This window comes from Ruditapes philippinarum, unplaced genomic scaffold (assembly GCF_026571515.1).
Source record: "Ruditapes philippinarum isolate M1 unplaced genomic scaffold, ASM2657151v2 ctg2544_1_1_1_1, whole genome shotgun sequence".
Taxonomy (NCBI): Eukaryota; Metazoa; Mollusca; class Bivalvia; order Venerida; family Veneridae; genus Ruditapes; species Ruditapes philippinarum.
The window spans coordinates 51,522-68,067 of record NW_026861355.1 but is presented as its reverse complement, the minus strand read 5'-3'; the positions used below and the strand labels follow the sequence as shown (position 1 = coordinate 68,067).

At 31.1% G+C, this 16,546-nt stretch overlaps 1 protein-coding gene across 1 annotated transcript; it reads left to right on the top strand.

Moving 5' to 3' along the window:
- The first annotated feature begins 9,024 nt into the window (after positions 1-9,024).
- LOC132715345 (uncharacterized) lies at positions 9,025-16,137 on the top strand. The gene is made up of 2 exons (XM_060698337.1): positions 9,025-9,340; positions 14,650-16,137. Exon 2 carries the CDS (start codon positions 15,085-15,087, stop codon positions 16,135-16,137), a length of 1,053 nt encoding a protein of 350 aa, XP_060554320.1. The 5' UTR covers positions 9,025-9,340; positions 14,650-15,084.
- Positions 16,138-16,546: the final 409 nt, after the last annotated feature.

Genomic DNA, 16,546 nt, shown 5'->3' with positions numbered 1-16,546 from the left:
TTGAACCGTAAGGGAATTGTCTGTTATAAAGATTCTATTGATAAAATTTAACTATTCTGATACAACTATATTGATTTTGCGTTATATGTTCGTGATTCAATCTTAAAATTCACTCAATTCATTGTCTGTGTAGAAACTCAAATTCTCATTGACTTGAAAAGCTATTTTCACATTGATTAATTTTCAGGAATATTCATCAGTTTTATAAAACTTCTTCGTAAGGTTTGTGTCTAGTAACGTACAATAGATTACGATCGTAAAAGAAAATTGAGTTTATTTGCTTGCACGCCGATTTTGAAGTCTCTGTTGTCGGTCTTCCACAACAGACTTTCTTAAATAACTAATCAGTAATTATTAATTTTTGCGCAACATTTTGGTTAACTCAATATTTCTAAAAAAAATATGATGCGATCATTTACATGTCGATGGGCGGCGCGGGGACATTTCACACCGTAGTCGTTCGGTATTGTCAATGTGTGTCCTTTCCGGGTTTGTCTCTGTGGACTGTAAAAATAAATGTTTTTGTTTAGGACAAACATATTATCATCCTTTTGACTATACTCCTCCGTTAATGAAAAGGCTCGTTTAATGTTGAAATTTTCATCACAGTCGAAGGAACTATTTTAAATATAAACTTTATCGTGTCGTTTCAAATTTTCATTTTTAATTTATTATTTAGTCGATTTCCCTTTTAAATCATTCAAGTTCAACATTTAGTGTATGTCTTTCGGATTTCAACCCTTTCCACCTCTCGTGAATTAACAGACTTTAGCACTTTCTATGCATGAAATATCTGTGTATGTATACATGTGTATTTGGTACATGGTTGTCTGGTGTATAAGCTTTGATGTTGTTATAGGCTATGATCTTAATAGCTGCTTTTTGTTGATCTTTTTGTCCATATTCAAAACATTAAAATGTTTCTTAAAGCAATATGCTTCCAGAATCGTGCTATTTTTTATGAATTATGAAGGCATTCTATTTTAAAAATGGGTTTAAAAGTAAAATACATTGTATTGTGCAATTAACATAGAAAGTAATTCACACATTGCAAACGGCATTTACAATCCAAGTAAATATCAAAAAAGAGACCAAAAATATGCAAAAAATAGCCGTAACTGCGTTAACCCGTTACCTCATATATACGCGAAACAACGCACTTTCGACCCCCCACCTTTTTTTCCTATTCAGGCCCCAAACGCATGTTTTCGTTTGAGAAATGTTGCTAAAAAAGTGAGCCAAGAATATTTTGGACATGTGAGAGACTTAAAATGACCTCAGGTCGATCATAAGGTAACGTGTAACCAACCCTGAAAAGCCTCTGACTCTATCTCAATCCTTTGAGAAGTTGCAGCACTTTGAAATAAATTTTGATGGAAAAAATCGAGGCAAAATAGTGATTTTTGTCAATTTTGAGATGTCCCCTCGTTGCCTTGGTAACAGGAAATTTAAGACTGAGCATGTCGTTACAAAGGCAATAGTCCAGTCAACATTTGTGCCAAGTTTGATTAGTATTGAAGCATTTTTCATATTTTCATAGCAGTTTGAACTTGTAAGAGGAGGCTTTTCAGTGAAAATGGCCATTTTTCACAATATGCTCAAAGGGTTAATGGGAAAGGGGAAAGGGTTAATCATGCATTAGTAATATCGTGATAAATACTGCAAAATCAGCCATTAATCGCAGAAAACATGTAAATTATTACCAGAAACTGAAATCAATTTTTCTCTTAAAATCTTAGTAGAATTTTCTAACGTTTGTTTCCCTTTAAATATTTCTCTCACCTGGAGGCATGCTGCTGAAATGCTGAAAATCACATCATTTGTTGGGCGGTCTATATAAGATTCTAATTACAAAACGCTATATCGGGAGTATCGGGATACTAGATTAATTAAAGAGTTTACCTTTCTGAAGGTGAAAAGTTTCAACACACCATAGCTACATTTGCCAAAGTAATTAATTCTTATATGACATATCGTATGTAATGATACTTAAAAAAAGCAACAAGAACTGTCTCTCGCATAGAAAAGTAGATAGAACAAGTTACACACATAAATCATAATTTATATATATATATATTTATATATTTTTCTAAAACAATTCACTTGATAATAGATATAATATATAATTCTAAATACATTATTGTATATTTTTCAGTATCAAATAAGAAGATTTTTAATATATTTTTTTATAATATACATGTATGAAATTAATAAACGATAAAGCAATAAACTTTAATTTATATTTGCTTTGGTTTTCCATTGAGCAATGTCCCTGTGGTTCTTGCTACCACTCGTTTCTGTCACTATATATAATACAAAGAGCTCAAATTTCTATATTATCATATATATATATATAGAAATATATAGAATATTATTATATAGAAATATGAGCTCTTAGAATTTTTAGTTCTAAATTAATAGTTATTGAGATGTGTTCTATGTCTTAGTCTACGCTACGGACAATGTTGTTTTAAGCACAGATGCATTATTTGTTCTGAAGAACCATTTCATTTTTTATTATTTTGGTAAAGTGGACATTTTTATGTACTTCTTGGACTTGGGAAAAAAGTTTTGGCTCCTAGGAAAATAAATTTTTTCTTATCTAAAACGTAAAAAGTGTCTTAACTATTATTATAGACGTAATATAATAATATAGTATGGAAGCACTTTATGCCTTAAATTGCATAAAAAAATGAGGTGTATGTAGAAAGCAAAAAGGTTTTAAAACAATAAAACCCTTGTATACATGAAAAATAACTATAAAAAAATTTTCCAAAAGAATATTAAAATAACCTCCCCAAAAAAAGCCTTTAATAAATCAGTTCCCAAAAAAATTTTAAAAAATTACAAAAAACCTCCCCCAAAAGCAAAGTTAAACCAGATTTCCCCCCAAAAAGCCAAAAATTTCCCCACAAAAAAGCCCCCACAAGAAAACCAAAGTAAAAAATCCAGATTCCTCCAATATAGCCAATATCCTCACAAATAACCTCCACATAGAAAGCCAATGTAATAAATCCAGATTCCTCAAATATAGCCAATATCCTCACAAATAGCCTCCACATAGAAAGCCAACGTAATAAAACCAGATTCCTCCATTAGAGCCAATGTCCTCAACAATAGCCTCCAACAAGAAGACCAACGTCCTAAAACAAGCCTTCTGATATAAAGCCAATATCCTTAACAATAGTATCAACAAAGAAGGCCAATGTCCTAAACAATAACTTTCAGAGAAGGCAAATATCATAAGCATATATTCCTTCAGTAACACAAATGTTTTCTTGAATACAATGTTGTTTACATTTCTAAATGTAAATGCACTGAATTCTATTTCATTAAATGATGGTATAAATAGGGTATAGTTGTAGCATTATGATCATATCTGACCAAAAGCTATAGGATAGACAATTTTTCTAGCGCAAATAACATTAGCTGCATCATTTCTTGTCATTTAAAGAGAAAATAAGTTGTCATCTTGTCAATGAGTAAAATTTGTCAGTATGTATTAAGATGATGAAATGTTTTTCTTAGCATTTTTTAAAAGATAGAACCTTTTTAAAATAAAAAAAATGTCAAATAGCTATGCATCATACAAAATAAATTTCCTCTCAATGTATTAAGATGATGAAATATTTTTCTTAGCATTTTTGTAAAAGATAGAACCTTTTTAAAATAAAAAAAAATGTCAAATATCTATGCATCATACAAAATAAATTTCCTCTCTATCAATCAATCTTATTTTGATATCTTCCTATACATGATGTGATTGTTGTCATTATTTTGTAATTTGAACTACTAGTAATCCTATCAAGCTTGATATACACTCAAATGTTTCCATTTTCCCTATCACTGTCCCTCTATACTCGTACGTCTCTCTCTCTTGCTCTAAAGCTTCTCTTCGTAATATTTTAAATTAAAACCAACATAATATTTAAAGTTTTAACCAACTTGATTTTATGAATATTGGTTTGTTACTTATGACAATTGTTGTGAGGGCAGATTCTGGAAATTTTTGAAATTGGAGATTCTGGAAATTGTTGAGAGGGGAGATTCTGGAAATTATGGAAAAGGGAGAGTCTGAAAATTCCGAAAAGAGGAAATTCTAGAAATAGTTGAACGGAAAGATTCTGAAAATTGTTGAGAGGGGAGATTCTGGAAATTGTTTAAAGGGGAGTTTCAGGAAATTCCGAAAAGGGGAGATCTAGGTAATTCCAAGTCTGGCAATTCTGGAAAGGAGGGATTCTGGAAATTCTGGATAGGTTGTTCTCTCGTAATTTTGCTTAATTGTGGTCTAACCGTCTAATCATTATGGTGATATGTCAAATATTGCATTCAAATCTCATCAATCTATATATGTAAATCTGATTAAGTTAAAATATTTTTTTTTTCCTTAATAAAGAGTTGAATAAACATTAAATATAATCAATTAATAGTTCGTTCATCAAATATCATCTTACCTGGAATGGGTTTTGGAAGAACAAAAAAAAAGGAGGGGAAAAAGAAAAAAAGCAAACCCAATGATGATAAAGTATGATTAGAACACAACTGTTTGTAAATGAATGAAATCAAAACAAAGGTATAACAACAGTGCATAACAAATGGAAACTAATAATGAAAACAAAGACTAGCCGGATAAAAGGAAAAAAAATATTTCATCAAACTTAATTCATAGCATATGATAATTTAAACACAAACTAAGATGATGATATTGGAAAACGGACGATGTTATCAACGGAAAAAAGATTCATAAACAAGACTAAATTAATAATATGAGATAATGTAAACACAACTATATTATGGTGTTGGAAAAAATTTTGATTTTAATTGAAAAAAACAAAGGGGAAAAATAGCTTGAAACACAAAAAACTAAGTGCATAACAGCCACTAATTATCAGAATAATGATAATTACAATTAGGCTTTTGGCAGAAAACTGGTTATTACAAACAACACTAGTTTGCAAAACAGTGGAAACTGATAGTGTTAGGCGAATAATAACGGGATTTAAATGTATAAAAAGAAAATGAAAATCAAACTAGACACAAAACCATATAGAATGAAGATAAAATCAATAACAAAGGCATAACAGATCAAAACAATTATGAAAACTAGGCGTTTGATTGCCTTCAATGAATGAAAAAGGAGCAAAACACATATAGCATAAAAGTAATCACAAATATTTACAAAACTTTACATAGCCATCTCTTAATTCAGGGTATGCATGCATATTGATGGGAGACCTTGTATTAACCTTGTGCTCCGTCCAGAGCGAAGAGGATAGAAAGATACAAATCAATTGATGTGACTTTATTTAAAGTTTCAAATTGACTGGGTTTTTTTTTCACAAAAGTTGTAAGACTTCAGCTCTTGATATATTTTATAAAAGAAAATAAGAAACACGCCTCAATCTTAAAACAACAGTTTACAGTCTCACCCATTATACCTAAAAAGAAAAATGTTTATCTATTTGAGAAAAAACATGATTATAGAGTTTCAATTAAAGATACACATAGTATTGTTTTATACGTTTTCGCACTTATCAATTTTCATTAATGAAAAGAAATGGATGACAAAATTATTTCATTGAGTTTTATATCGAGCAAAAATTGTAAAGCTCACACAGAAACATCCCAGCTTTACTGGTGGAGGAAGAACTCAAGGACTCATCTGTGCATAAATTCAGACCGAACGGGTACCTGAATAGAAACATCGATGTTCCGTAAGTAAGCTAGGTAGTTCCTTTACATGAAATAATACAAAGTCCCTCGTTGAATCCGAACCTACAGCAATGAGAGACACATTCTAATATGAAGAACGGTCCTCCGTACTGGATTGCCTAAGGTTGCTTTGTCGAAGCACTTTCGCCTCTCTGCTGTGGATTCGGATCCCGTGTGGTATATTATGTATTTTGAATTCTTATATGTTAGGAAGCTATCCAGCTAGGTAATAAAAGGTAATCAAAGGACGTAAGGGGATACTATTTCTTAAAATTAAGGTAAATCAAAGTTCGTTGAATTCGAAATAAACACATTTATATTGTATTATTTATCTAAAATACATTTATTTACAGAATGAATATATTTACCTTTCAATTGTTTGTGACATGAATTTGACAAATTTGACAGGCATTTAAATTTTATTGTACATTGATAATTAGACAATGTTTATGATTATCATTAAAATGGCAAAAATTGTTGTTCTTTTTTATTCTACTCAGGTGCCCGTTCGTGTGTGAAATTATGCATGGAGAGACATCTGAGATCGTTCTCTACAAAAAAAATCGATTTTGTTCGCAGCCAAAATATAACTGTTGACAGAAATTCTAAATGTATTAAAAAACTTCAAATTAGTAATGTATTAGATTCCTATCACAAACAACTGCAAAATCCTAACAGAGATTTGATTAGCACCGCTCAAATCACTGCCTTAACAATCTTCACGTGACCACGAAAAACGGCACGTGACACCAAATTGGAGGCTACTTAAACGCCAAACAAAAGTATTTCAATTAAAAACTGTCTTTTTTGTGATAAAAACAACCCATTATTATGGCAATAATTAAATGAGAACGATAAAATCAAACTTGTTTATAATCTGAACACAATTTCAGACAAAACAATTTTGAATAAAATGCAAACATCCCACTTTCTATTTATTAAGAATGACAACCTGTTATGAACAGGACCGAAATAATCTCCTCTAAATAATTAATTTTCTATTCAGACCCATCCAAGTCCTCATGTTGAAAAATGACAAGTTTCTTCATTGATGAAGGTTTTAGCTGCCTATTTTATATAAAAATTAAATTCTGTGTATTTGTTTAAATGTAATTAAAGTAAAAAAATGTTCTTTTTATTTTATTCTTTTGAGTGGATTATTAATTTATCTGGAAAATTTTATTTGATTATTTCGCTGTGAAACTTATCAAAATATAATTTCCCACTTCGACTACTTTTTTTAAGATTCTCGCCGTTTTATTTTTTATTTACAAAAAAGAATGCTTAAGCTGATAAATTAATTTGATTTCAAAAGTAATGAAAAAAAATTACTCCAAATTTATTCGAATTACCAATCACCAAATACCGTCTCATTTTTTTTTCATTTTTTACAGTCTGGAAAATACACTTCCTTCCACATGGGAAACTGTCTGCAACATTTTCAATTTTGCCGTTTTTGGCGTTCGTTGTTTAGGGATTCTTTATTTTCTCTTTTATTTTATCTTTAGATCAGCGTTGTTTGTGTCGTGTGGAGGCCGAAAAAGGTCGCTGTTCAGGTCTGTTATAATTCAATTCATAAAGATCTTCAGTATTATTTTATGCTCATAGAAGATATAGTTTTTTATATTCGTTTTTTTCTTGTTGGTTGATTCCAGTGTCCCTCACTCCAATACTTATAATTTCCCTTAGCCGTTAGGATATGTTGCCTGGTTGTTTTATTTGTCTTTTGACAGTTTATCTGTGATATGCAGGCTTCATTAAATCTGATCCTCTTTCAAAAGTCCATTTTATGTAGTCCCGCCCTTTGTTTTTCTCGTTTATGGCACATGCATTATTTATATTGGGGACCATACACCCCTTTTCATGTAATGGCACTAAAATTTCAATCGAAAGTTCCATGATAACCGCCGTATGAACACATCTGCGGATGTTCCAAAACTCCAAATATAATTTTACTCTTTCATGTTAAATGTTGAATACTGCTTAAGCTGGTGCAAGGGGGATAACGGTAACGTGCACTTTCAAGTGCCTTACATGTACAGATTCAATCAAACCGAGCCTTTAACATTTTAAAGTTTGTCAGTTTGAGCGTTCTTTAGAGATATTTTAGTTCTCTCTTATTTTGTCAGACAAACAAACAAACAGGCTAACGATGCAAATACGACTTAAATAAGTCCTAAAGGAATCTTTCATTTGTTTAAAGTTTTAAACTCTTATCCATACTTACAGATTTGTTTTTAAAATAGGCTTTTCTCCAAGTTTTGATCATTATTAAGTACTTTGTAATAAATCAAAACGTATTACACTGCCAAGCCATGTTTGGTGAATGATTATAAGTGACAAATTACTATACTTTCAATGTTCATATACGAATAAAAGAAACATTGGGAACAACTGCCTTTATTTACAATTTTCAATTAATATGATAAAAGTATATGAGGAACTGTATATATTTACAATGTTAAATGATGTAAATGTACATGTGGAAAAAAATGTTTGCACTTACAATATTTTTGAATGGTAAATGTACATGTGGAACAACTGTCTTTATTTACAAGTTCAGAATTAATTACAAATGTTCATTAATGTGAAGATATAAGCTGTACAACTGTTATGGATATAATGTTCATAAATGGCAACTGTACAAGCGGATCAACACTGTGTTTATAAGTAATTTCAAACTTTGGCACATATACATGTTGAACAACTATCTGTTTCAAAAATAATTTATCTATGGGTAATTTATATGTAGAAATATTGTCTTTTTGTAATATCATGTACATGTGAAAAACTGTATGCTTTTAGAAGATCGATGCATTGCAATTGTACATAAGGAAGAACTGTTAGTTGACAATGTTCGGTATACTGTGTTAAATGTTTATTTAACAATGTTCATCTATGGGAACCGCGAATTATTGACCATAAGACATTGTATATACATATACATGTTCAATGAAGATACCCTGTATATGTACTTTTTACAACGTTGTCAAACATTTTTGTTTGTATAATCCATTATTTCCAACTGATATGGACATTTTGGTGATATATTGCCATATCCCATAATGAGAAGTTGTTGTTAAGACGTGTGTACAAAATAATTGTACATCAAACATTGAGAGTTATTCAAAACAAGTTGAACTATTTTTAACTCACGGCGTTTGTAACAAAATATAACTTACCGGTAGATAACAAGTGCTTGTGTATGCGTCCTTTATTTACTCTTTTTATTTACTCTATTTATAAGTTAAGGTTCATTGGCATTTTTCATTATTTTTGAATAACACTTAGACGCATTTTATCGTTATCAATACTGGTGAAACTAGTAAACTTTGAAATGTTATCAGGGACAAAAAATCATAACTACACTGGATATTTATTGACACATGCTCTTGAACGACGTTTTGAAAGAATGTTAATCCATTGGCTGGTTCCCTGGCTGGTTACCGGGCTAGCAAATCATTAGATAACGTTATTCAAGGAATAGAAAATATTAGAAACACATATCTGAGACAAACGGTTAATGGTAAGCAGTTTGTTCAAAGTTCAGCTCATTACTACAAATTCAATTGCATTTTTCCTTCACTGTGTGAAGTTTGGATTTCGTATACAGTCATAATAGCAAAAGGTAAGAATGTGTTCTTAAAACAGGTATTTTATTTTAAACAATACACTTTTCTCATTAAAACATGAAATGTCAATGAAAAGCAAAAATAAGATTTTATCAATCTAGGTTAAAAGCAGTATGAATTATGAAAGTTATGTTAAGAAATCATCCATGAAAAGGAAAATACATTTTATTTGGTTTTGAAATATTCCTTGATTGCATGGACTATATTCAAGCTTTGCTGTCTATGTTCTTTCTCTACCGCACTGCGTTTTTCTGTACGGTACTTCAATGGGCTTACTGTGTAATGAAACGGAATCAAAATTTAAGGCACATAACGTCTCAGAAATTGGTTTGTAAAATACAATAAAGTTTCTTTAAGCATGACTGTTTGAGGTTTTTGCTAGCGCACCTGTGTTTATGTTATTGTAGAAGTAAAAAGGATTAATATAAATTAGACGTACATTCTTTTGTGGCTGTTTTTTGTCAACTCAATAACAAGAATCAATATATTAAAATCTTGAAATCTAATTTTAATGTACTTTATAATGCATAATTATCAATGTTAAATGCAACAAGTAAATAACTAAAATGAAGACAAAATGTGATTTGATATGGATGATAAAAATATTAAAAGAGCAGACTACAGAGAGAAGGAGTACAGGTGAATGAGCATATATAAGAATGTTATTTTCTTATTATGGTTATGTTCTTATTTCTACCTTTTATACATTTATAGCTGTTACATAATTCTAAATACATCACTTTATGATATCATATCTGTTAATAAGCTGTATATTCATAAATCCATGCTAAACAGGTAAACATATATGATAAATAAATGGCTTAACTTGTAAAGGGCCCTCAAAATACTTCAAAAAGCAAAGTAAAACACATCTTATCTGTAGTTTTGGCGTTGAATCAAAAATAAACTCAATCAAAACAATTTGAATCACGTAATCCATACGCTACAGCATTTATTTACATCTACTTGAGATATCCAAATGTGAAACTTGATCATTCTTATCTTATGAGTGTCATTCAGTCTATCAAAGAAATTCGGTCAACGGGGCATAATTCAATCCTTGACAATAAACGTATCTACAAGCGTTACTAACAAACAAAATGTTGATAATCAATCTTAATATACATTTTGATGAACTTATGATTTTTTTAATTTGAAATAAACTCCTTTTTATACACAACAGCTAGGTGTTTATCAGATAGGGAGTTTGGATGCCATGACTGTAAAGCGATTAATCATTATTAATTAGGATGTGCAAAATCGACCATAAACATAAACAATGCGCAGGTATTACAGATTGAAGGAGATTTAATGATATCATGCAGACACTTTGCGAGCGGGGTAAATTTCTACGAAGTCTTAACAAGACAAAATGATATAAATAATTTCCGTACTAGAAATCATCAAGAAAATCACTGATTTCCTTAAAAATGACCGATTGTTTCAATCTGATCCAAAAAGATGTTTTTAATATAATAATTATTACTACCACGAGTATTTCATCTCATATATTAAACTTGTTTTTGAAAAATCAAAAATCACATTTGCACAAATTACAACAAGATACCTTGTTTGGGCGTTTTTTTCAACCTTGATCAAGTTTTGTCAGATGTTCTATATAGACATTTGTGTTTGTGCTTTGTTAAAGGTCTAACGCAAAGTGACCACATAATTGTATAAAAAGTATAATCTGCTTAAAATGATGAATTATCGTTTGATAAAAACAATTATCAAATGTTATGTCCATTAGTTATCAAAATAAGACAAAAACTATTAAATGACTAGCTTCTATGATTGATCTAACATATAAAAAGCGGCTAAATTTTTTCTCAGGAAACTTTTATTCTGTTTCTTATATAATTTAATACATGTGCATTTAATTATAATAACACAGACACAAATCTCTCCAGATCTTTGTTTCCAGATATAACCATTAGGATCTTGAAGCATTTTGATTGTTCAATTTTTGAATTTGCTTTCTTCAAGTTCACATACTTCTAGATTGGCAATCTCAAAAGGATACAATAATGTGTTTATTAAAATTGTGTATAAAAGGTCAATTAAGTTAAAAAAGCTACATATCACTGTCTCCAATATACTGTAAGATAAATCTTTGTAATTGTCAATATATCATTATTTTATGATACAGTAAAGGCTTAACTATATCTGCAATTTAAAAGGATGCGATAACCAAGTTTTACGTGCGTCTGTAGTCAAATCTATGATGATTTGACTTAAGTATAAAATTGTTACTGATAACATAATTAAATTGCGATGCAATAAAAGTTTGCAATAACTCGTTGTTTTCGTTTATTAATGGACAGCTTATTGTTTTATACGATGCAAATAGCAGTTTAAACTGTATGACAAAAATACGTTTGACGTTATATAAAATGTGATTTTCCCAGATGTGTGTATTCATAATATTATGCAATTTTTGTCCGGTTTAACTTATCAAAATTGTAAACGACGTGGGGTATTGCTCTGGATTTATATTAGGAGGAATTTGAGGTTATGTTTGATTAAGGATAAATGGTTTATCTCCGCTACTTGAAATTTGATTTATATATTTCGTGAATTATATTATATTGCAGAATGAAGTTTGCGAACATAATTTAATGTATGTAATTTAATTTTATATATCGTTAAAGCTTAATATAAATAAATGAGAGAAATTAACAATTTTATGTATAGAAACGATAAAGAAAACGATATTTTTTATCAAATGCAACTAAAATGGCTTTATGTTAAACTTAAAAAAATGACAACACTATTTTTTGTTTTATAAAACAACCAGGTATTGTATTACTATATGAATAATGAATAATTCAAGTTAAATAAATAAAACTTCGCCCCGCGAGATTTAAGAAATAAACGGCGGGGGCGCGGAGCGAAAACATATAATAAGTGCTTCCGCTAATAAGTGTATTTTCGCGTGGCGCCCCGACCATTTTAACTTGTTAATTCTCGACGTTTCGCTTGGCGGGGTCGCGGGACGCAAATCCGCTTATTAGCAGTGGCGCGGGGCGAAGTTTTATTTATTAAACTTCGACCCTCGCCCCCGTTTATAAGCGTGTTTTCGTCCCGCGACCCTGACATTTTCTTTCTTAAATCTCGCTCCGCGGTCCCGCTAATGAATAAAATTTCGCTGCGCACCCCAGCTAATAAGCGTGTTCTCGCTCCGGGCCCCGCCATTTTATTTCTGAAATATTGTTCCGCGCCCACGCGGGGCGAAGTTTTATTTATTTAACTTCGCCCAGCGCCCTCGCTACTCAGCTACATTTTTCTCCGCGCCCCGCCATTTTAACATGTTAATTCGACTTTTTGCTTGGCGGGGCCGCGTGGCGAAAACACGAATGGCACAAATTAGCCACCATACTCTGCAGATTTCGTCGTGTTAATATAATCCTTTAATGATTTCAAGGACGGAAAAAAACAGCAATAGAAATGTAATTATATAACTCGTATGTGGACATAGATAACTGTAGCTCGATATACACATACAACGCAATTTTAATCATGTCCATTCAATATAACTTTAAAATAATATTTCATATATTTGTGTTATTTGATTTTGTTTCATGTATCAAATTAACGATTCCATTTATAAATATACTATTTACGGATAAGGAAATGTACAAATAAGTCAGTAAATAAAAACCGTGCAACAATTATATTGAGTCGTTGTGCAGCTGTTGTCAATGGCAACTTACTTTTACTTAGTTGTCAAACATTCAGATTAATGGGAGATAAATTTCAAATGATACGAGCGATAAAATAAACTCAAATCTAGGATATTCTCTATATATAATCTATATAAAGACGTTTTCTAATCTACGGCATTACATTTGAAGGTAACATTGTTTCATTTTCAAGAAAATTAGATTTAAAATTTAGAAAAGGTTAAATCTTGAATTTTGGAACACTTAACAGGAAAAGGGTAAACAATAAACATACACTTTCTTTAAATATTATTTTACACGTTTAAGCATATTAAATTGATCAGAAATTTGCTTAATTTTGGAGCAGTAATGTTCTTTCATCACGTTGCTTATCTTTATTTGCACTATTCTTAATATAGCAACGTGTATTGCTTTACAAGAGTCAAAGAAGGCAAACGGATAAATGAGTTGTATCTCATTTGAATGTTGCAAGCTGAAGGTTGCCAAGTTTATGTTACGAATGAAAATTTGTTAGTATTTGATTCATATACTTTTTCTAACGGGAATTCCCCTTATTGTTAATGTCTATTTCACGTCCACCAGCGCAGTTTTCACAAACATTAGTTTTATCATAGGCACAAAACACGAAATGTATGTCGGACAGATGTCAAATTGTGTTTCTATTCACGCAAAGCATACATGGTAGATACTTGCAATTAATTGTGTAATAAATAAATCTGCGCAGTCTGATCAGGATCCATGCTGTTCGCTATCGGTTTCTCCACTTGTAATAGTATTTGTAAGCGAACAGCATGGATCCTGATCATACTGCGCGGATGCGCAGGCTAATCTGGATCCATGCTGGTCGCAAACCCACTATGTTGGTTTTGTCGTGACGCGGCTCATATGTAGAACTTATAACTTTGTCATTGCTCGTAGTGTTTTTCGTGAGAAAGGGAGTCTACCTTGCACTGGAAAGCTGTACAAATCGGGTAGAATTGCGCCCCTTTACTCAGAAAGTGTTTGCTGTGTAATTGTACTTGAATGAGATGTCGTTTTCAAAAATCTACTGTTCTTGGCTTGAAAGTTGGTCATGAGTTTTTAATTTGTTGGTTTGTCATTGAATTATAATCGGGTGAATTCATTTAAGAGTGAGATTGCTTAATTGATTATTGATACCTTAATAAATACGATTATTATCAATTAACAAAACTATATATAGATCTATGTCGAATCAAACTTTATCGATTGATTACAGATTTTAATACATGTTAAATAGCATATTTTCGTTTGAATGGTAAAACCAACAATGTACTGTATTTATCATTTCCTATATACATGTATATATAAATAAAAAAAAAACGTTTTTAAGGTTGAACACCACTTAAAAATTTTCTCTTATATTACTTTATAAATTGGGCATGTTTCTCAAAGAAGTAAAACTTTTAATATCAAGGTCATGAGTCAGTTGAGATTTTTTTTCAATGCTACAAAGCGATTAATTGGGCAATACACATTAATCGTTTTTCATTTTTGGTTAATTAAAGATGTTAGTAAAATTTTGTTATTCGCAAATTTGAAAAATATATCCTTTTTGGTAATCAGGAAGGTAGAGATTAAAAAATTTGTATTCTGTATTCCAGACATGGCCGTATCAGGACGTAAACAAAGTGATCTACTAGGATCAGTAGCAGCAGGATCCGCAGAAGATTTCGATCACTGTTGTGAGCCATGTCTTAACCACAGGTCAACGTATAGAAGCTCACGGGTTTTGTGTTACTTGTCAAGAATACCTCTGTAAAACTTGCCACGATGTCCACAGAAAAACAAAAGTCTTACGAAATCATAAAATTTTGCAGCGTTATGATTTTAATAAGATTCAAACTACAAGAAAATCAAACAATGAATGCACTGAATTGTGTCAAGTTCACAAAAAAGAAATAATCAAATTTTATTGCCCATCACACCATTCACTCGGATGCAATGACTGCATAACCTTAGGCCATAGAACATGTAAAGTTGATTACATACCTGAAAAATGCGAAGGTATCGCAGATGGGAAGGAATTAAATGACGTCATGCAGAAGCTCGACGAACAATTAAAAGAAGCATCAGAAATTTCGAAGAAGGCTAAAGGCAGTAGAATCAATATAAATGATTACAATAAAGAAATCATCAAGGCGATCACTGAATTCCGAAAAGAAATAAACGACCGCCTAGATCTGATGCAAAAAGATGCATTAAATAATGCCGAGGAAATAAAAGCCAACAACAACAAAATAATTCAGCATGTCCTTGATAAATGTGAAAATATTATTTCCGGTATAAAATGCTTGCAATCAAGTCTTCATGCAAGCAAATCAAATCATGAACACGGTCAACTGTACATTGACATGAAGCGGGCAGAATCTACACTGAAATCAGATGAATTACATGAAGAAAAAGAAACATTAATGCATACCAATATGCACTTCTCATTTCAACGAAATTCTGAACTCGAAACATTGTTCTGTAAGAGAATGGTCTTCGGTGAGATTGTCGATCATTCCCGTCATAAATCTACAAAAGTGACAAAAGCTGTTGATCGTTTGATTGAGAAAGGAGAAATCAATGTTAAATCTTCATCAGATAAGACAGAATGTTTTATTACAGGATGTGCAGTACTCAACACAAATAAACTAGTTGTAGCTGATCACTACAACAAAAAGATGAAATTGGTATCTACAGAGAACAAACTTGTACAAGAAGAGAAAGCTCTAAACTCAGAGCCATGGGATATTGCTGTAATGTCTCAGGATCAGTTCGCTGTAACAATTCCGGTAAACACAGAAATAGTTGTCATGACAACATACGACAAGCTATCTTGTGTCCGCAGTATTAAAGTGAATAGGAGATGCTATGGTATAGATTTCAATCAGGATTGTCTTTATGTTGTTTGTTTGTCACCTCCTAGTGTGATTGTACTGAATACACAAGGTGATATCCTGAATAGCATCCCTCTGACCTTTCTTTCACCTGACTATGCACCGTATATTGCTGTGAAAAAGGATTCCAAATTTCTGTATATCAGTGACGTTAGTAACCACAGTATAACGAGTGTATCATTACAAGGGAAAGTTACAGCTACATAACAAGCATCCATCTTAGGGCCACGAAAAATTTTGGTTTTTAGAAAACGGTTCATTTTTGTCTGTGCCTTTGTAAGGAAAATTTCAGAAGTAAAAGGGAATTTTAAAAGCAAGGGAAGATAATGTAAAAATAAAAAACCAGTCGCAATGCAATCAATTCCCAAAAATTCGCTATAATGGGGTTTTATTAGGGGCTTTAAAAAAACAAGTTGAAATTTTTTTGAAAAAAATAAATTGAAAAAAATTTTCATTTGAAAACCAAATTGAAGATTGCTTTGCATTAATTGTTCTTAAAAAATAGAGAATGAAAAAAGTATTTTTTGTATTAATTTTTTTATCATTTTTAAATCATTATTTTTAAAAATTTTTATTATTTACAGCACTCATGTGCTTCAAAAATATTCTTTGTATA

Coding starts and splice junctions, on each gene's coding strand:
- LOC132715345 (XM_060698337.1), top strand. CDS start 15,085: ATGCAGAAGCTCGACGAACAATTAAAAGAAGCATCAGAAATTTCGAAG.